The 22,130-nt window shown below is 36.1% G+C and overlaps 1 protein-coding gene across 9 annotated transcripts in view; it reads left to right on the forward strand.

The window, feature by feature from the left end:
• The window catches only part of THUMPD2 (THUMP domain containing 2), a 57,384-nt gene that overhangs the window by 12,011 nt on the left and 23,243 nt on the right, over positions 1 to 22,130 (forward strand). For 8 of the 9 annotated variants that reach the window (XM_054475480.2, XM_054475485.2, XM_063648794.1 and 5 more), the window contains 4 exons: positions 796 to 848; positions 5,750 to 5,837; positions 11,187 to 11,258; positions 11,748 to 11,862. In XM_054475480.2, the coding sequence (XP_054331455.1) occupies positions 796 to 848; positions 5,750 to 5,837; positions 11,187 to 11,258; positions 11,748 to 11,862 (328 nt within the window). The remainder of the gene's footprint in view (positions 1 to 795; positions 849 to 5,749; positions 5,838 to 11,186; positions 11,259 to 11,747; positions 11,863 to 22,130) is intronic. The other variant, XM_054475487.2, reaches the window with a different exon arrangement.

Below are 22,130 nucleotides of genomic sequence, written 5' to 3' on the forward strand. Positions count from 1 at the left end.
GTGATGTATCAGTTAATCAGGTAATTAAATTGACCAAATGGAATCACTCCAGGTAAGTCTTTTCTTGATGAAATTGATCAATATTGGAATAATTCTGATTAAGCTGCTAATATTTAAAGCTATCTTGGGGTGCGAGTATCAGGGACCAGATATTCTTGAGGTTCAAAACGGCATTTAAAATATTCTGTAAACCTTATCAGGCTACAAAAGTAAGATTCTAGCTTTTAAAATTTATGTTGGCTATAATTATAATGTGGGGCACTTAAATACTCTTCATGGCCTAACAGAAGAAAGAAAATAAAGACAGACAGAAACTTACCTATAGAGAAAACAGCACCCTTGCTGCCGTATATTTGGCCTAAACAAAGTTTTCTGTTACCCTGAAAGTATTTGCAGCCTCTGATAGTCCTGTGTGGCCTCGCATCCTATTTGAGGTTAAAATTAGGGTGGATTTAGAAAATCTTCTCTAACGCAAAATACTGAAAAGTGTGGTCCAATTATGATAATTCCTAGAATCTCTAGGAAGAAAGTTGGTTTTAAGTTCTTTGTAACATGACTCTCCTATATAATAAATTGACCTTATAATTGTTCTATGAAATGTACTTAAAATTTAGTTTCCTTCTGCTTAAGAAGAAAAAAAGATTATAGAACATTTTTCTAGATATGATGAATAAGGCCTTGGAGTTTCTTTTTAAAACATAGATCATGTAAGTTTAAAATGGAAATTTCAAATTGTCAGTGCTTTGGTAATGAAGTTTCTTGTTCCATTCTAACTTCTTGTGTTTGTTCTTTCAGATCTTTATACATCTAAATGACGTTTACTCTGTGGTGGGGATTCCTGTGTTCAGGTAGATATTCTAAGCTTCAGGTTTGTCCCATAAAACAGATTGTTAAGAACTTAACGTTTTTTATTTACAGCATGAATGAAGCATTGATATAACAGAGAAGGCTAAAGGCAAAGCATTTGAATTCTTTGCTTAAGACAATAAAGTATTTTCATGGAACTTAGTGGATATGATTTGAACTGACCAGTTAGAGCTGGGAAATATTTGGTCATGGTAATCTACTGATTACATGATTAATACTGAAAATTATATCTAGTTCTATTATTAAATGGTTTTCACAGCCCTATACCTATACCTAAAAGGCTTCTAGGCTGCCCTACTCCAGTGCCTTTAATTTGAACAGTTCTACCTATATGGTTTTTTTTAAATTCTGTGACAATTTTAAAGACAGAAAGGGTGGAGAAAACTAAAAGATGGACATATTTCAGCAATTATATTAAGTATAATTATTGATGATCACCAAGACAAAAGTAGGAAACACTAGCAAAACAAGCAAAATATAAAATGTGTATTTCTTTAAATTTATAAAGTAGTTCATTTTTTTTTAATACTTTGACCCCCAAAAAGTGAGCCTAAGTATCTAAAAAATTTACTTAGGGACCGGGCGCGGTGGCTCATGCCTGTAATCCCAGCACTTTGGGAGGCCGAGGCGGGCAGATCACGAGGTCAGAAGTTCAAGACCAGCCTAACCAACATGGTGAAATCCCGTCTCTACTAAAAATACAAAAATTAACTGGGTGTGGTGGCAGACGCCTGTAACCCCAGCTACTCAGGAGGCTGAGGCAGGAGAATCACTTGAACCCAGGAGGCGGAGGTGGCCGTGAGCCAAAATCATGCCACTGCACTCCAGCGTGGGTGACAGAGTGAGACTCCGTCTCAAAAAAACAAAAAAATTTAGGAAGAGTATCTCACCCCTAGCAGTGCTGAGTGTGGTATTAATTAGATTCTTACCACCAAATAAAATAACTCATTTTTAAATTATTATATATAAAAATGCTAAATTTTGTGCTCTTTATTTAACTAATATAACTTTATATTAATGTTTTTTAAAAGGTATTTGATTATTTAAAATTATTTTAATGCTTGCTAGAAATATTCAAGACGTCATGCCATGGCATTTCAAATGATAATTGATAATGTGCCTTGAAGTTTACAAATAAAAGATATGTATCTGAAAATTAAGACTCAGACCTTGAATGAGCACTGGTTGAAAATGAGGTTACAGTAGATGCTCTGTGTTTAGTCAGTTTGACTACCTCAGTGTAGGAAGGAAGCAGTCTCAGTGATGAGTGTTGGCTAAAAAGAACAATTTACTGGGACATGAAAAGGGAGACATGAAGACTTGCACAACAGATAGCACTGGACAAGAGAAGTGACAGTGGATAACAGAAACTGCAACCTGGTGACTCTAACAACAGAAGAAAGTCCGGAATGATGAAACAAAGTAGAGAGCACCGTGAAGTTAGAGGATCACAAAAAAATTTGTCCTAAGTTCCTAAAGACATTGTTCATATTTGAGTTTTACTTTCTTTAAAGAAAAAAACCATTTGGATATCAATAGCCCCGTGAAGCATTAACTGTATATAGCTGTTGCCCCTCTGTACACATCACCTACTACAGTATAACATAGCAGATAAGAACTGTGGACTTGAATTCTATCTTCTCCACAAATTATTATAACTCTGCAAGTTTGGGCAAGTTATCATATTTCTCTGCTATAAAATCAGGAAAATAATAGTACCTACTTTATAGCTTCGTCCTTGGGATTAAATGAGATAACCCACGTGAAAATCTTTCCTACTGTTTCTAGGATACAGTAAGCATTGAATAAATTTCAACTTTTTAATTTTTGAAACAGTTCAGCAACTAGGAGGGGAGGGGAGAGGCATTTACTGGAGTAAGATTAGTTCAATTAATTTTAGTTGAGCATCAGTTGTATACTTACTGTATGCAAAGCATTGTGCTAGACGCCCAGAGTTCAAAGACGAAAAAGATGAGTATTAATTTCAAGGAATTCAATCCAGTGTTAGCACAGATCTGTGATAAATGCTTGACTAGAGTTAGGAGAGAGAACCTAACTCTAATTGAGGACCTGTGAGCAAAAAGATAAAGGATTGTCCCTAAGAGGAGACTTGAAAGCAATAAGAAAGGGTATGCCACGTGGACAAGAAAAGGAAAGGGTATTACAGGCAAGGAATCTCAGTGCAAAGGCACAAGGTATAAGGAAGCTTGGTTTACATGGAGGATGGCAGGTAGTTTCAGTGTAGATGGGACATAGAGAAAGTGGTAGAAAATTAGAAACAAGCCATGAAGTGCCTTGTAAGTATGTATAAGGAAGCTTGATTTACATGGGGGATGGCAGGTAGTTTCAGTGTAGATGGGACACAGAGAAAGTGGTAGAAAATCAGAAACAAGCCATGAAGTGCCTTGTTTAAGTATGTATAAGGAAGTTTGATTTACATGGGGGATGGCAGGTAGTTTCGGTATAGATGGGACATAGAGAAAGTGGTAGAAAATTAGAAACAAGCCATGAAGTGCCTTGTAAGTATGTTAAACACCTTGGATGTTATCCTTAAAGCAATAAGAATTTGAAGCAGAAGAGTGATGTGATCAGATTTGTGATTTAAAAAAATTACCAAGAAAATTATATTTTTAAATGAAAGAGAAATAAAAAGAAGGAGAGGATTTAAACTCTTGGAGGTAACAAAAAGGCCATGAGATCAAAAAATAGTTAAAGAGTCTAGAATAATTTCAGATTTCTGATTTGAACAATTAGTAAATACTGGTATTAGTCACTGAGATACAAAATGTAGGGAAAGAAAACAGTGTATTCAGTGAAAAATGTCCAAGTAGATATTTGAAGTTACAGATCTAGAGTTCAGGTGACAAGTGTAGACTGAAGAGGTGGAGTATTGTACCCAATATATGGATAGTAAGTGGCACAAGAAAATGAAGAAATGTATCAATATATGAAATCCAGGATAGTGTATTCAGTTTATACCTGTTGACTTTGCACTACTTATCTTCCACGTAAAAATGTTCAAGCACATATTTGAAGATAAAGATCTGGGGTTCAGGTAACAAGTCTAGGCTAGAGATATAGATTAGGACGTCTTTGTCTTGGTGGTACAAGGTGTACAAGAGAAAAAAATGCACACATGCGGAGAAGAGGATCAAAAACCACATTTATTTTTGAACCGTGTATATTAGCTAGATTCTGTGAAAGTAAAGCATTATTTTTATTTTCAAGGAGTTTATTTCTGAACGTGCCTTCTTCTGAATAATTTTGTTATACTGATATAATGGGGCCCTTTTGTTGAAGTAATGAGATAATTTTGCCCAGGTTTAAGCAAAATGTGAATGTTCACTTTTGTCAAATATTAATAGAATTATGTCCCACAAAAACTTCTATTAGCAGAAATATATACATAGTTGTTGAAACTTTGAAAGGTTCCATATAAATTCCTGCTGCTTAGAAGAGCATTTTTTCATATATATGGACAAAGCTGGTTTTCCATACTGCGTCTCCCTTTTTGGTATCTAGAATGCAAACTCTGTTTTATAGTTTTGGCATCTAGAATGCAAACTGTGTTTTATAGCTTTGGTATCTAAAGTGCAAACTGTTTAATAGCAAGATAATTGCTAAGCTTACCCTGTAGAAGCAAAATTCACTGGCCAAAATATTTTATAGTGTTTCTACCTGCCAGTTTACATCCCTGATTCCAAATGTATGTATACAGTACTGTTTACAATGTGAATTGTTATTTCTTGAAAAAACCTTATTAAAAAGCCAAACTCCCATGGGTTTGCCATGTAGAACTTCCTCATTATAATAGCAAGTATACAATTACACTGTTTTATTTTAAAGGGGTATATCATTTAGTTCTAAGATTTTAAGTGGCTTGCAATAAATACAAAGACAGGATAAGTTAAAGTCAAAGAAAGATGAGAAACAAAATGGTGAAAGAAATAAATGTTTAATATTCACATACCTAGAATTCTGTTGAACAACTTTAAGGAGGGTTTGAAGAAAATCGTGGCTTTCCGTAATGTTCGTAGAAGACCTCTCTTGGTGGTTTTGGAACAAGCCAACCCCAAAACAAACCAGCACAAATTCTTGACATCATGTCTTCATACCTTACCAACAAATTGTAGAAGTGAACTAGAAAAGCTTGGAAAGTTGTAATTTCCAAGGATATTCTGCTTGTTCATTGCGTTGGAAAGATAGAAATAATAGATGACATTTTGAAAATTTCTATCAAATCTGGAAACATTGATGGGATAGCGGCATTGATGAGGTAGAGGATAAAGTGTGAAGTGATGCTTTTTGGAGACCAGTGAACTCATTTGGGAGATGTCTGCTTTGGCCCATCATCCAGTAAATTATTTTAGACAATGCAATGTCATGCTTCATTTCATCTTTTGAGAAAGATGCAAATAACCAAAAAACAAACCTACAAAAGGGACTTTTTATAGAAAACAGATTTTAAGGGTTAGCATCCCTTCAGTTCTACTTCCCATACTACATTTATATCACAAAATAGTACATTCCCCTTCATGACTTCAAATAGCAAAAAAAGGTCTACTCTGTATGGGAAGACAGGGAAGTATAAGAAAGATTTTCCTCATGTGTAATTACATTTTTATACATTAAATACATGAGAGTGTAAATTTCAGTTGTCTAAAAATTTACCTTTCTGAAATTCCACACTGGCTGGGGAGACAAGGTGCCCATTAGAGAAGGAATTTTTGTAATAAGACTGAAACATTGTCTAACTTAGGGAATACTTTAGTGTATGTTGGATGAATATGTTTAAATGATTCTCAGATTTGGACAGGTAAGTCATTTTTATATCTTGTTGTTCAATGTGTAATAATATATAATCAGATTCTTTTCTTTGTAGGGTTTCCCTAGCCAGCAGAGCTTACATCAAGACAGCTGGACTGCGATCTACCATAGCGTGGGCAATGGCATCTCTGGCTGACATTAAGGTAAGAAAAATGTTTTCCTTCCTGTTAATAGCAAGGTTCTTTTCATAATTAACTTATACAGTCTCTTATTGATGGATATTTATGTTACTTGCTTTTTCTTTTCTTGACACTTTTTCTTTAGCTTCTTTTCTTTTTGCCATTATACTTACAAACTGCTGCAGTAATGCTTTTATATATTGTTGAACTTCTAAGAGTATTTTGGCTCTGAAAAAGCTGAGTCAAAAGTTAGCTACATTTCATTATTTCTAATGTTTTGTGTCACAGAAAATGTGGCCTGTAAAACCTCTGGTTCTTAAATTTTAAGTTTTTCTCTGTGACCAAGGTCTTGGTCAATTTTTGTAAATGTTCTATGGACATAAGATGATTTTATCTTCTAGTGAAGAAATGTTCTCCATTATTTTTACTTACTGTGTGTTTCACTGCTCCATTTTGAAAGAAGTTTTTGAAATCTCATTATATTGTATTTTTTTAAGTTTTTGCATTTTTATGAGTTGTTGAATTATTCAGCTGTCATGTGGCTTGGTATATACATGTTCATGACTGTCAATACGTCATTGTGAAGTGTGCCTTTTTGTTACTTAAGTCCTCTTTGTCTTGGTTAAGTTTAAATTTAAGTCTCACTGTCTTACTAATATTTTCACTCCTTTTTGTTTGTATCAGCCTAATATTTCTTTGCCACTGCTTTTTTTTCAACTTTAAATATTTTTTACAAACACATAGCTATTTTTACTCCACTCTGATGGTCTCTCTTTCAGTGAGAGAATTCAGTAAATGTTGTGACAGATAGACATGATTATATTCTTCCTGTTTATATTCTGTTCATAACTTCTCACACTTTGTTTCCTTCTCTTATTTTCACTAGTTTGACCAAGTTACTTGCTAATCATTTCATTGTTCTCCTTGTGGTTAGAGATTTTACTTCATTGTTCTATTCCATTAGAGTCCTTTTCCCAGCTCTCTTAACTAAATATATATGACTCTACTCTTAATTTAAAACATCAACTATTCCCTCTGCCAAGACACACTGTTTTTACCAAGGCACTCCAATTTTCCCCAACTTCCCCCTCTTCCCTGTCATAAGATGAGACCTTTAGAGTACTTTTCTCTCTTCTCTCTACAGTGAGACCTTTGAACATTTTTACCCTTTTCTCTCCCAAGCCCCAACTACTAGAGAAGCTAAATTATTTATTATGTACCAGAACTTTCCTTGAGTATGCTTTTGGGTTTCAAAAGTTCTTAGCGCTTACACAGTCTATTCTTAATCATTAGATAGAATTGCACGTAACACACACACATTTTTGTATACACACACACAAAGATACATTGCAAGGTGTGTTGCTTTTTGCCATTTCTCTTCTTCTGTTTGTCTTGCCCTGTTTGAGACCTCTGCTCTGGTTTACTTGTTGCTTGGGTAAAGTCTTGTCTTAGGTATTTTCCTCAAGTGTGGTATTTAAATGATATACTGTCTGAATTTCTTTGTATCTTCAAATTTCTTCCTGTTATCCTGGGTATATCTATCTTGGCTGGGTATAGGATTCCTGAATTGCAGTTCTTTTCTCTCAGAGGTCTGTAGATGCTGTTCCATTGTCATTTAGCTTCCGATGGCACAGATGAACAGACCATGCCAGTGGGATTTTTCTTTTCCTTTATAACTACTTGGTTCCTTCTTTTTTGGAAACTTTTAAGATGTTTCTCTTTAATCTTAAAGCCCAGGAATGTCACCAGAACATGCTTATGTATATGTCTTTTCTATTTAGCCCAGACCTTGGTGAGTCTTAGATTCAGGCCATCACTTTCTGGCTGGAAAACTTTGGGCAGGATACTTAAGATCTTTGTGCCTCAGTTTCTCATTTGCAAGATGAAAAGAGTAGTTAAATCTCATGGGATCATGACAAAATTAAATGAATTAGCATTAATAAAATGATTAGAACAGTGCCTAACATACAGAAAGTGTCTAAGTATTAGCTGCCATTTTGGTAATAACAAATAATTATACCAAAATTATAGTTAATAACTAGAACTATAATTACTATTTCAAATATATAATTATAAAAATTATTATTTATTTTTACTTCTCCGGCCTAAGCACTTTTTCTTCCATTATTTAATTATTGCCTCAACTATTTAGTGAATTTAAACTACTCTCTTTTTCCTACTTCTGAAATTCCTATTATGAACATGTTAAGCTTCCTGGCTCTATCCTCCAAGTCTCCTATCCTTTTGACATGATTTCCATCTCTTTATATTTTGGCCCTGCATTTTGAGTTATTCTTGAACATTATCTTCCAAATTACAACAAGAGTCACCGAGACATGCTTTAATTTATTTATATTTTTAGCTTAAAAAAATCATGACTTTTTAGCTTCAGAAACGTATGTGTCACATTTGAATATCTCTGAAAGCTCTTCTTTTATTCAAATATTGATCTGTGTTCTCCAGTAATTAGTAATTCTATTTTACTAGGTGTGTGTTCTGATTATTCTGCCTATTTACTCTAAAACTACTGAGGGACCGCCTCCTTTTTTTTTTAGATGTGCCATTGGTTTTTGTTTGTGTGTTTTGTTTTAGCTCACTGGGGCTAAAATGTGACTGTCAAGTATTTTAAACGGCCAGAACCCTATAAATGATAAAAGGCAAATGGATCTCTGGCACCCCAGGCTCAGCAGTGTAAAGAGAATCTGTCAGTCCTGCTGAGATACCTGGAGGAAACTTCTCTATTCACTGACCTCTCTTTGAGTCCATAGATCCCTGAAGACCAAGCTCTTCCCTAGTTCCACTGATTCTCCCCTCTGGGTTCCACTGCTGTTCTCTAATCACTACCCAACCCACAGCAGGGAGGCCCCACACACGTTCCTTTTTCTGGGACTGTGACAGAGCCTAAGGCTTCCTCTTAGCACCAGTTGCCTCTAGGTCTGAGCATCACTTGGCTCAGCAGAAGCAAAAAGCTTAGAGTTGAGAGTGGAGGAGGGAGCCTCTTTCAGATTACCAGGTACCCAGAACCCATGATTTTCTTTTTTTGTTTGATTTAAATCTTTAGTTCAGATTTTTTTAGTATAAAGAAAGAGGTATGGTTAATTTTTTTCCCAGACTGCCAGTGGTTTCACCAGAGTTTGTATTTAAATATAAATTTATATAATCACCTACACACTTGAAATGTTACCTTTGTTTTAATATAAACATGTTTTTGAGAAAAGTCAAAAGTAAATGATCAAAAATATCCAGAGATAATGCTTGATAAAACTTTTCCTTACTGTGAACTTGCCCTGGGCCTACAAAAAGTAAGAAATGTCTCTCTAAATGTGACCACTGGCAAAGGAGGTCTGTTAAAGTAGAGTTCTTTTGGAGGGAATGTGGTAGTGACCCACAGTCTAAGTGACCCCAGTATCCAACCTGATCCATTTTCTTCTTTGGAGCTTGGTACCCAGAGCAGTACACAGACAGCTCAGCCTTGGGTAGGCCAGTGCCACTAAAAATGAAATTTAAAAATGGGATGTTTGTTATTTATCATGTTTACTATAAACTGTTCTCCTTCCTACATATCATAACAAGGAAAATCAAGTTCTATACATCTTAATTGTTGTTGTAAGTATACAGAAATAACTTCTCTACCTCAGCCTGTGTCTACAAGTGTCATGGCAAGAAAAGTCCTACGGTAAAATAAAGCCATTTAAAGATACTTCAGGTCAGATTATGTCATTGAACACAGACCATGGGAGAGAAGGAGCACAGTGTGTGGCACATTTGAGATCCTAATAAAAATGGGTTCTCATACTATTAACAGTTTTCAACAAAATTTGCATTTAAATTTTTCCTTCTGCTCCTTACTGCCCCTTCATGGGGGATTTGTGTGACATTCTCTTTAAAATTTAGTACCAGGGGAAGGCTTCTGTCTCCTGAAGAACATTTTGTTTCTTTCCATTAGGTACCATATGGCTCTGACTGAAACCTGGCTGTCCACTGAGGACTCTGCTTCCTCTGTAGACATATCAAGTGGTGGATGTCTTTTCTCCCCTGTCTCGAGCACCACTGGGCCTGACAGTGGGGTACGTTCCTGCTTGCTCCTCCTTGCCCCTTCTAGACAATTGTTTTCTTCCGTCTGCCCAGAACCTCACAGTGCCTTTGAAGCACATGCCATCAGATCACCCCAGTCAGGGTTCTCTCCCTCTCATTCCTGTAAGAGTACAGGCCATTATCCCGTCGTGATTCTTTGGTCTCTGTAACCACTCAGTAACCTGGCTTTTCATTTCTTGGCTTCCCTATTCATCTGCTGTAGTCACATCCTAGACCTTGTCATACCCCGAAGGGTATCTCTTCCAAAAATCTGTTTTTTTTTTTCTCCAATACAATTTATTATTATCATTACATTTTAGCTTGCATTTACTAAGTGTCATGGAAATATTATACTCAAAGTAACAGAGCTCCAGAGAAAGACCATTAACTAAGAAAGAACAGTTTCGCTTTCTCAGCATGTCAACTTCTAGTTAGCCTGCTTGCCTCCGCACCACAGATGCTTGTCTTCTTGTGGTTGTTACCGTATAATTGTCAAGCCAAAGCTTGAATTTACATGTGGCATCGGCCTGGTATTGATAATTTATATTCAGGAATCTTGTTCTTAACTACCTCCTCTTTCCTGTTCACTTCCTCTGCTACCTGAACACAAATCTTTAACCCCACAGGGCCCTCCAGTCATTTGACCAGACCCCTGTTCCTTACCACCTGTGCTCATCCCTCCTTCACAGCTTGGATTTTAAAAAGTTCGATCATTATAGTCATTTCCTTGCCCATACTTTTAACTCTTTTTTTGTTTTTGTTTTTGTTTTTTGTTTTTTGTTTTTGTTGAGACAGAGTCTTTCTCTGTCACCAGGCTGGAGTGCAGGGGCGCGATCTCTGCTCACTGCAAGCTCTACCTCCCAGGTTCATGTCATTCTCAAGCTCTCTTCCTTCTTATTTGACTTAAATAATAGAATCAGAAGAGAACTTCTGCATGTTCTCCTCACCAAGTCTACCAGCATACCAGAATCTATGCCCACATACTCTGCCTTATTGTCATTACAATAAGGGAGCTGTCCTTGTTCCATGCTAATACTTGTGTGCTGGATTCCATTCCCTCTTGTAGACTTAGGGATTTTTCATTCTACTGGGTCATCCCCATCAGCATGTACACCTGCTGAAATATCTTTCAACTTAAAAAAATAAAAACCCTCTCCTGAACCCATCTGTCCCTTCAGCCACCACCCCTTTAAAAAGTAATCTTTCCTCATGAAATATTGATTCCTCAAGTTTTAGGTTTCTTTTATAATACGTACTATGGTAGTCTTAATAATACCAAATTAATATTTCTGTCTGCAGGCTGGTGCATTTGTTTTAGATCCAATGTGTGGACTTGGAACAATACTTTTGGAAGCTGCTAAAGAATGGCCAGTAAGTTCTAAAGTTTGGTAAAGCAAGCAGTTTATCTCCTTTAATCAGTATATGTAGTATAATCACCAATTATTTACAGGTAGAGTGTCTATTTGGGGATTATTTTTAATTATATGAGTTATTATTCACTATACTCAAAATAGATTATGAAGGACTAATGAAATTGCTATGTTATTTCTTTAAATACTATGATAAATTTAGGAAAATATGAGAGAATTCTAATCATTAGTCATGACCTAGATTATGCTAATCCTCAAATTCTTTAGACATTTGTCGTTGTAAAATGTTAACAGATTTTTAAAATTTTAACAAAAACTTTACATTTTTTGCTATTATCATTTTAAAAGAATACATTAAATGTGTTTTGACCTAATTTAAAATCTACTAATTTCACTTCTGTCATTTGAGAAAATGCAAGTCGATTTTCTTAACTACATAAAATATGTAATAATTTTATTTATGCTTAAAATATTATTTATTTCCCCATAGGATGTGTATTATGTAGGTGCTGATGTCAGCGACTCACAGTTACTAGGTACTTGGGACAATCTGAAAGCTGCAGGCCTTGAGGATAAAATTGAATTACTTAAAGTCTCTGTTATAGGTAAGATACTAAAAATGCAAAACAATTGAGAAAATGAACAATGTAAATATATTTAGAATCATAATATAAAACAAGACTCACTATGTAAAGGTTGGTTTTACCCTTTAATATATCTGTGGGACTAATACTCAGTTTACTTCTAATAGTGTAACCTTTTTATTTTCAAAGTGTTCATAATTGAGAAGCAACAATTCTATAGTTTTCATAAGCATGTAAAGCACGACTTCTTAAAATGTGTTTGTTAAAAAAAGAAAAACAAAAAAAAGTGTTGCATCTGAACCATTTCTCATATCGGAACCAGTGATCATTTAATATAGCCATAAAGAAAGCAGTGTAATAATAATTTGAATTTCTTTTGAATAAATAATATGAAACGTTCTGAATTATCTTACCGTCTTGCCTCACGTTAGATAGGAGTAAGCTAACCACCCATCCCAATTTGCTAAACCAGGACTTTCAGTGCTAAAATCAGCAAAGTCTGGAGTAAACCAGGACAGTTGGTCACCCTGTGAGGTAGAGGGAAAACAGTACCCTGTTTAATGAAGGGGAATCAGGAGTGACACACATGACTAGGAATCAAGTCTGCTGAGGCCAATCAAAATAATATTTTCCTGAGATCCATGGCGTTTAGACAGTTTTTAAAAACTATTCCTTGTTTTTTTTCCTATTCCCCAAGTATATGTCTCTCCCTTAAATAATGAATGAATTTAATTCCCAGGTAGGAACATTGTATTCTGTTGACAGTGATAGGTAGTAGATAGGTCCCAATATCAAACCTATAATCAGGAGGAACAAAATATTGTTTAAAAAATTTTATTGTAGTAGAAAAGTAGTAAAGATGAATATCAACAGAAGAAAATACTAGGATAACTTGCATAAAAGCATAGTAAAGCATCCCCAAAGAAGAAATTGTCTTGTTGATTGAGATCTCATAGTTGTTTGCTGCCAGTGACTTTTATTTTTAAGCCTTTCTGCCAAGGTTTTTAATAGGACTCTGTGCAGGAGACACAAGTTTGTAGAGCAAACTAAGGGGTGACTAGACTGCAAGCTTTCATGATCCCTAATTTCTTTAAGAATGCCATTTCTTTGGAACCTTTAAGAAAACTGAAATTGCTTGTAAGTTGTTCTAGAGCAGTGAGTTTACAATCCCTTTACATTCTCCAAAGCACCTTGTAGGCATGAGGGAGGGAGTACTGAGTTGGCCATTGGACCTCTGTCGCACTCCCTGCTTCACTTTTATGTATTTTCACTTTAGGGGGCGTTTTCTAAAAGATTTCATTTAAAAAACAGTCAGAAGTGCTCCACTGTTTGTGTGTGTGTGCTTTTTAAAGGTTCTCTGTGGCACCAGGTAACTGCATAAATCTTAGTTTTTGAAAGGATTCCTCTTAGACTTTAGTGAGGGAAGGACAGAAACAAAGAGACTAGTTAAGAGACTGTTGCAACTCTAGTTATAATCCAGGTAAGAAATGACAGTGGCCTGGCCCAAGGTGGTATTCAAGGAGATGTCGAGAGAAGGTCAGATATACATCTGGCAGACAGAGCCAACAGAATTTGTTGTCAGATTGGATGTGGACTATGAGAGAGAGAACATTCTAAGCTTTCTGGCTTGAGCAGCCAGAGGATGGAGTTGTCATTACTGAGATGGGGAAGATGGATGGTGGATCGAGTTAGAGATTAGGACCTGTTAAATTTCACACGATTATTAGACTCTAAGTGAAGATGTCAAGTTAGTACCTCAGTATACAAATCTGGAGTTTAGAGGATCACCAGTATAGAGAATCACCAGTATAGAGAACATTTAGTTTCATGAGATCGCCTAGGGAATGAGTGTAAGTAGAGAAGGGAAAGGGAACTGAACCTTGGAGTGCTCAGATGGTTGGACTTCTGGAAGGTGAGCATCTGGTAAAGGAACAGCCGGTGATATAAGAGAGTAAGAATCCGGGGAAGAAAGATAGGTAGCTGTGTCAGCTGCTTCTCATTGGTGGAGTACAATGAGGCCTGGTGACTGCAGAAGTCAAGGGCAGCTTCCCTGGAGGGGCTCTTGAGAGAATGGGAGGAGGTAACTTGAAGACAGCTAGTTTAGAGCATTCTCTTGAGCAGTTTGGCTAATGAGGAGAGCATAGAAATGGGACAGTAACTGAAAGAAAGGATATTGGGGATCAAGCAGGGGTTTTTTTGAACATAGAAGTTAGAATTTTTTTGTATATAGAATGTTTGATCTCGCTAAAGAGAAAGATCAAATGAAAAGGAGGAATTTGGCATGACGGAGGAGAGAGGAGAATCACTTGTCTGCCATATTCAGGCCCCTGAAAAAGGATGGGATCCAGTGCATGAGTGGTTGGGCATACACTTCTAGGAGCAGGGGAAGGCAGAGGGAGGAGAGTGAACCTTAAAACAGGTCACACCAAACCGGTAGTGGACATAAGTGCACTCTTCTCCGCTGTTGATACTGGAGATTATAATTTTTATTTCAATTTTTTAAACTCTACACATTTGATAGGTTTGCGTAAATTTACCTTTCTTTACTACTGAGATAAACTTTTTCATATTATATCATTTGTAAATGATTCTTCTGTGAATTGTTTTTAGGATAACTTTCTGGAGGAAAGAATAAAATATGTTTTAGGTTATTTCATCATCACAACCTCTTAGTATTAAGTTTCAGTCTAGGAGGAACTATATGTCTTGCTAATACAGGGTCCAATTTTAACTAATAATTAGCCGTTTATTGCACCCACTTCAGAGGTAGACATTCAGGCTAGATAAAAGCATTTATTTTCTTCATTAATTTGGTTTTTAAGAGCTCTAATTATAAATACAATTTAGAGTGTTGAGATCTATGAATCCCTTGTTTAAGAGATCTCATGCCTTTTTACTATAGGAATTAAGAACACTTACTGACTTTAAGAGTCACACCAAGTATAAATCCTAGCTCCACCATCGTTTTTTCACTGTATGGCCTTCAGCAGAAAAACTGTACCTCTCTTTATTTTCTCATCTGTAATATGAAGATTATAATACCACTCCATAAGGCTGTGATGAGGATTTATTACATAAACACACAGAGTACAGTGTCTAACACACAGCATGAATTAGTAAGACATCTGTAAGCACTGGTATGTTGGTATAGCTAGGAAGTTAGTAATAATCATTCCTATTATGACTTACATTTCTGCAGAATCACAATCATCAGCCTCTGTGTGCTTTAATGACTTTATTTTTTCTACCTTTTTAATAAGCATTCACTTTGTTTTATGAGCCTCAACTAATATAAAAAGAAATTATCTTAGCTGGGCACAGTGGCTTTATGCCTATAATCCCAGCACTTTGGAAGGCTGAGGCAGGCAGATCAGTTGAGCTCAAGAATTCGAGACCAGCCTGGCCAACATGGTGAAACCCTGTCTCTACTAAAAATACAAAAACAAAAAAAATTAGCCAGGCGTAGTGGCTGTAGTCCCACCTACTTGGGAGTGGGAGGCAGAAGAATCGCTTGAACCTAAGAGGTGAAGGTTGCAGTGACCCTAGATTGTGCCACTGCACTTCAGCCTGGGTGACATGGCAAGACTTAGTCTCAAAAAAAAAAAAAAAATCTTTTAACATGAATAAATCATATGTTTTTATTCCTAAGTTTTAATCATTATGAAAATTTGGAATCAAATGAATATTATGTTACAAGTTTTCTTAGGAAATAGCAATTAGTCATTAGTTGGGCTTTTTTAAATCTGCAGATATATTTACATTCTCAGTATAAGATAGAAACTATAACATAAACAGATTTGAGCAAAAGAAACACATTTATGATTTAATTAAAATGGCAAAATTATAGGTAAAAGGAAATATTTTCTTTCCTTCCAGTTAGGCATTCTGTAGCCTGTCACACATCACTTAAGTGTATGTTTGTAACAAGATTATTGGCAACAGTTGTGCTTTGTTCTCAAGTGTTTCCACTCTTATAGTAAGATGGCATGCTTTTTTCAGGACACCCATAAGCACCGCATAATATGGTGTTTGCATTTTCTTTCATACTGGTTTGTTTTCTCCACTGCTGCCTGTCCTGCCTCTGCTGGCTTGACTTTGGTGTTCTAGCCAGGTGTCTTATGGCGCATGCCGTATTCTGCAAGATTCATGAAGCTGCCAGGCTGCCCATTTGGGAAATCAGAGGGAAATGTGGGAAGTGATGGGGTAGGTGTATATGAAATATGTGTAGAAAATAGGGATAAGTTCAACATAGAGAGTAGTTCACATGTTCTTGCTGCTAAAACTTTATCATTTATTATATGGTATAAGTCCTTTTTTATTGTTTGGTAACACTTCTATTTTGTAACAAACTCTTTCAGAAGCAATAAGGTTTTAAAAATGCATTTTTAGTGAAAAAGTAAGTACTGAGCTTCTATTTCTTAAGACAGCTGATGAACATATAACTTGAGTCAATATTTGTTGATATTTACAATCCTACTGTGAAGGCCATGGCGATATCACTGACCAAATGAAACAAGTCTGTTTATAGAGGGATCTAGCATTTATCTTAAAACTCTGTAGTTCTTAAGCAAATTTTTTTTGTTGTTTTTTGAGACAGTCTTGCCTTGTTGCCCAGGCTGGAGGGCAGTGGTGCAATCTCGGCTCACTGCAACCTCCACCTCCCAGGTTCAAGCAATTCTCCTGCCTCAGCAGGAGAATCCCAAGTAGCTGGGATTACAGGCACACACCATCACCCCCAGCTAATTTTTATATTTTTAGTAAAGACGGTTTCGCCTTGTTGCCCAGGCTGATCGCGAACTCCTGAGCTCAGGCAATCCACCCGCTTTGGCCTAACAAATTTACAAGAAAAAAAAAAACCCATTAAAAAGTGAGCAAAAGACATGAGCAGATACTTCTCAAAAGAAGACATTCATGCGGCCAACTAACATACAAAGAAAAGCTCAACATCACTGAACATTAGAGAAATGCAAATCAAAACCACAATGGGATACCATCTCATGCCAGTCAGAATGGCGATTATTAAAAAGTCCAGAATCAACAGATGGTGGTGAGGTTGCGGATAAAAGGGAACGCCTTTACACTGTTGGTGGGAGTGTAAATGAGTTCAACCGTTGGGAAAACTGTGGTGATTCCTCAAAGATCCGGAGGCAGAAATACCATTTGACCCAGCAGTTCCATTACAGTGCATATATCCAAAGGAATATAAATCATTCTATTATAAAGATACATGCACACATATGTTCACTTGAGCACTATTCACGATAGCAAAGACATGGAATCAACCCAAATGCCCATCAATGATAGACTGGATAAAGAAAATGTAGTACATATATACCATAAAATACTATGCAAACATAAAAAGGAACGAGATAATGTCCTTTGTAGGGACACGGATGGTGCTTGAAGCTGTTATCCTCAGCAAACTAATGCAGGAACAGAAAACCAAACACTGCATGTTTTCACTTATAAGTGGGAGCTAAACGATGAGAACACATGGACACATGGTTGGGGGACAGCACACATAGGGGTCTGTCAGGGGGTGGCGGGAGGGGAGGGAGAGCATTAGGAAGAATAGCTAATGGATGCTGGGCTTATTACCAAGGTGGTGGGTTGATCTGTAGCAAACCACCACGGCACATTATGTAGCAAACCCATACATCCTGCACATGTACCCTGGAACTTAAAAGTTGAAGGAAAAAAAGTAAAAACTTACTAATTCTAGGAATGCTAGGCCCAAAGCCAACAATTTATCACATGCAACTGAAGAAAATGCATTTAAAATATCACTCTGTGAAGTATGACTTTCCTTTTAGATCAAATGGCTATTCTTCTAAGTTTATTTTGCTCGTATTCAATTGTGAGTTTTGTTATGCACCTAAGCAAAATGAAGCTGGTACTGTTAATGTGCTGGCTTCATTAGCAGAAGACCTTTGCAGACAGTTAAACGTTGCCAGTTTTGTATCAATATCATCACATGATTTAGAAAGATAATCAGTTAAGTCAATTCCAGTAGTAGCTTTGTTTCTTTTTTACCCTAATTCTTGGAAATTTCATAGGGTTTTTTTCTGTCAGAGATGCAACTTCTCTGTGAATGCTACTGTGAATTCAGTTCGGCATTGCCCACCTGTGTGCTTATGCATTACTTCGGTGGGCCACAACATCATGCTAAAAATTAATATTCTTACTAAAACCTATGGAGCAGAAATGCACTTGAAATTTAATGTTATACCCATATAATTCATAATTACCTCCAAACAGGCTGCAGTGTCCATTGAAACAGACACTTGTCAAAATAATTGAATTTTTTTTTTTTTTTTAAGACAGAGACTTGCACTGTCACCCAGGCTAGAGTGCAGTGGTCTGATTATAGCTTACTGCAGCCTTGAACGAATCCTGGGCTCAAGCAGTCCTCCTATCTCAGCTTCCCAAGTAGCTAGGACTGTAGGAGGTACTCATCACCATGCCTGGCTAATTTTCTTTTTTAAAAAAATAGAGATGGGATCTCACTGTATTGCCCAGGTTGGTCTTAAGTGATTCTCCCAGCTCAGCCTCCCAGAGTGCTGGGATTACAGGTGTGAGCCACCCCATACCTGGCAATTTTTTTTTTTTTTTTTTTTTTTTTGAGACAGACTCTCACCCTGTCACCAGGCTGGAGTGCAGTGGTGCGATTTCAGCTCACTGCAACCTCCGCCTCCTGGGTTCAAGCAATTCTCCCGCTTCAGCCTCCCGAGTAGCTGGGACTACAGGCGCATGCTACCACGCCCAGCTAATTTTTGCATGGGGTTTCACCATGTTGGCCAGGATGGTCTCGATCTCTTGACCTCATGATCCACCTGCCTTGGCCTCCCAAAGTGCTGGGATTACAGGCATGAGCCACCATACCCAGCCTTCTTTTTAAAATATACACAGAATAGATAAACTGCAAACTATTTGTGATGAAGATGACCAAATGCAAAAAAATACTTCTGCATAGCAATACTTACTTTCTTTGCTTGTCCATCAGTTGGATTTTAAAGTGTAAGCCTTCAAAGAATTACTCTGTAAATCAGCCAAAGTGTCCTAGGATGGTGCTATAAACTTTACGAAAAAAAAGTTGCCTAATTTTGATGGCATTTTATTCAGAATATACTGGAAATCTGTAATCAAAGGATTCAACAAATGAAGTGCCAAAATACATTAGCTTTTGAATTTTTTGGTGAATTACAGTTGTTAGAAACAAAGCTGGCAGCAGGAAGACATTGATCATCTTTCCCTAAAAACATGAAGAAATGAACAAATTATTGAAAGCTCAACAATGCACAAGACTTAATTATGAAATTCTGTAAATATTCTTTGGATATGGTATGGAAAGAATCTCCTGATGACTTTCCTTATTGTAATTGGATAAATTTGTAGTCTAGAATGGAATGGAATGGAATGAAATTGTGAAGGCCTTAATTTTGTGTCATCTAAATTTGGTAAAACAATTAAAAGAATAATAGAGATAATTTGAGTTTTGTATTGTGAACATATTTGTCAAAGGCACCATCAATGGAGGGACTGAACTGGAGGGCTGAAATATTTACCCTTTCCATATGAAAAAATAGAACTGAAAGTATACTTCATTTACCAGAACTTGTTCAGATATTAGCACTGTCGGCAAATTATTTTTTCTCAAAAAAAAAAAGTCTTTTATTAAACTTAAAATTTTCATTTTGCACAGATATGTTTTTAGGGCCACCATAATAAACCAATTTATTGGATAATAAATACTTCAAATATTTCAAAGCATATAATTTTCATATAAAATAACTAGCATAGTTATTTCTAGCATTCTCTTCTCAGAAATGTTCATTTGGACTATAAATTATATGGTGACCCAATCCAGATGCCAGACTACATTTTGCATGTTTAAGACTAATGTTTATGGACTTCTTAAGATGGCAGATCGAAATTTCATTGAAAGCTTTACGCCCTCTTTTACTTACTGAAATGAGAAAAAGAATAGTACTCATCAAAGAAAACAAATTCAGCAACCAAACAAGAGAAGGTCATAATTTAATGCAATAAACCTCAAAATATATTTTCGCCACGATAAAAAGAAAATGTTATAGAGCATTTGACAGTAGAATAGTGGTTATTTACAAGGTTCTGAGATGCTGTTTACAAAGTTACCAAAGCAAAGTGTAACCCAAAAATATTATGCCTAACCAAAACATCATCTTAAGGACAAACATTTTGAAATATGAAAAAGTTCAGACAACGTTTCACAACTAAGCCCTTTTGGGGAAAAGTATTTAATCCAGGCATTAAGAGATTAATCGGCTGAGAAATGGAGAAAATAAAGGCAAAATGATTAGTGATAAGGATGAAATTAACTGAAGAACTAAGTTTAAACAATTATAGGAATTACTGTTAGGAGACAGAATATGAATATTATAAACCTGGACAATAAACAGCAGAAAGAACAAGGAACAAAAATAGGAAGAAGGATATGTTCAATTTTACAAAAGTGCTCAATGAACCTGGTCTTTAGTTTAAATATATGCATGAAAAGACATGTTGAAGTCCCATAAATCCCTTTGGAAGAAAGTATCTTGGGGCCATAGTCCTGAGTTTTGGGAAATTTTTACCCATTTTTCTCCTGGAAGGAGGAAAAATAGGGCAGTTTTTTTTCTTCAAAACAACTGGTATTTTAAAACTAATTTTTTTTTCATGTTCTTGAATCATCCTGCAGAGATGTAAAAAAGAGATGATTTTTACTTGTTTTGAGCTATGTTTCTATTTCAGAATCTTAGCTCATTAGTTACAAGCAGATTTTTTGTTCACAAGCAGTATCCAAAGCATCTAATAATTTAAAAGATTTTACTGTACGTTGAATTGTATTGGTCAGGTGCTCGTGGTTCTAGGAGTATCTGCATCTAAACCTATGGAGATGGGGACCACAGTCTGTTTTACAAAGACCTTTCAGTTGATTCTAATACGCACTAAGTTGTAGTTTCCAGATGGTATTGGTGCTACTGCTATGGGGACCACACTTTGAGAACCACTGCTAAAGGAAAGGAGAGTAGGAGAGAGGCCCACCTGGAAGTAGTTGCCCTACCTCAACCTTGGATGCCCAAGAATGAGGGAGAAGGGGATACTGTGTTCTGCAAAGCTTTTTTGAAGGATGGCGCACTGGTTTCCACCTGGCTGTCATCTCCCATTTACGTCAGAGAGGGACATTATAAATAATGACCACAAAGCACCTAACAGTTACTGAATGCTCACTTTGTGCCAAGCCCTGTTCTAAATGTCTTCCATATATTACCTTTTATTGACTTCTGAGGTACATAATCTTATTCCATTTTACAGATGAAGAAACTGAAGCAGTAATTTCCCAAAGTCCCATAGTTAGTGAGCAGCAGAGCCAAATGCAAGCTGTGTGACACCAAAGCTTATGCTCTCAACCACATCAAGAAAAGCTTTGATTATTTTATGCTCTATTGGAAGATGACACTGCTTGCTTCTGGAGATTTTTTAAAAAAATTATTCTCTTCCATCTATATGAAGTTTATGTATTCAACTTCTAAAATTATTTAAAGCAGTTTAGCATATTATATAATATAGAGCAGCAAAGTTCCCAATAAAAATGGAGACCCAGAAGAAAAAAAATCAGTGTTACTAAACCTGGACATAATAGGCAGCTAGGTCATATGTAGGTACTGTGCTTGTGTGTAGCGTAAGGCAAAAGAAAGACTTGGGATTAAATTCGAAAGTAAATTACTACATGCTTCCTCATAAATATTTGAGAACTATGGTTGCCTTCATTGTCTATTTATTGTCTTTAGTCATTTTGTAAATGGATATGTACTATATCAACACCCTAAAACCATGAGGTTAAAACATAACTTGGAAAAAAGGAATTCCTGTCTCAGCTTAAAAGATTATTATCCTCTTTTTTTCAAACAATCTACTCTTCTTCTATTAACCCCACATAAGGGTTAGAACTAGGAGAGATCTAGCAAGTAGTCATTAGACTTTCCCAGATTACAAAGCACTTTTTGTTATTAAATTTCCTACCAACAGAAACTTTTGATATTTAGTGAAGATTATTTAAATTTCATTACATTTCTGCAAAATTAGGTACTATTCAAAATGAAAATTGGGACATCTGTCTTACGAGTATTTAACTGAATTTAGGAGATGGATGAGAAGTAAAATAAGTAAAAAGTGGAAAGTACATCTAGAAGATGTGGATGTTAGGGTAGAGTGTACTGTGTTACCTTCTGATAATGTAACTTCTGAGAAGAAAACATTAAGATGATAAA

The sequence above is a fragment of the Pongo pygmaeus genome, chromosome 12, assembly GCF_028885625.2.
Source record: "Pongo pygmaeus isolate AG05252 chromosome 12, NHGRI_mPonPyg2-v2.0_pri, whole genome shotgun sequence".
Taxonomy (NCBI): domain Eukaryota; kingdom Metazoa; phylum Chordata; class Mammalia; order Primates; family Hominidae; genus Pongo; species Pongo pygmaeus.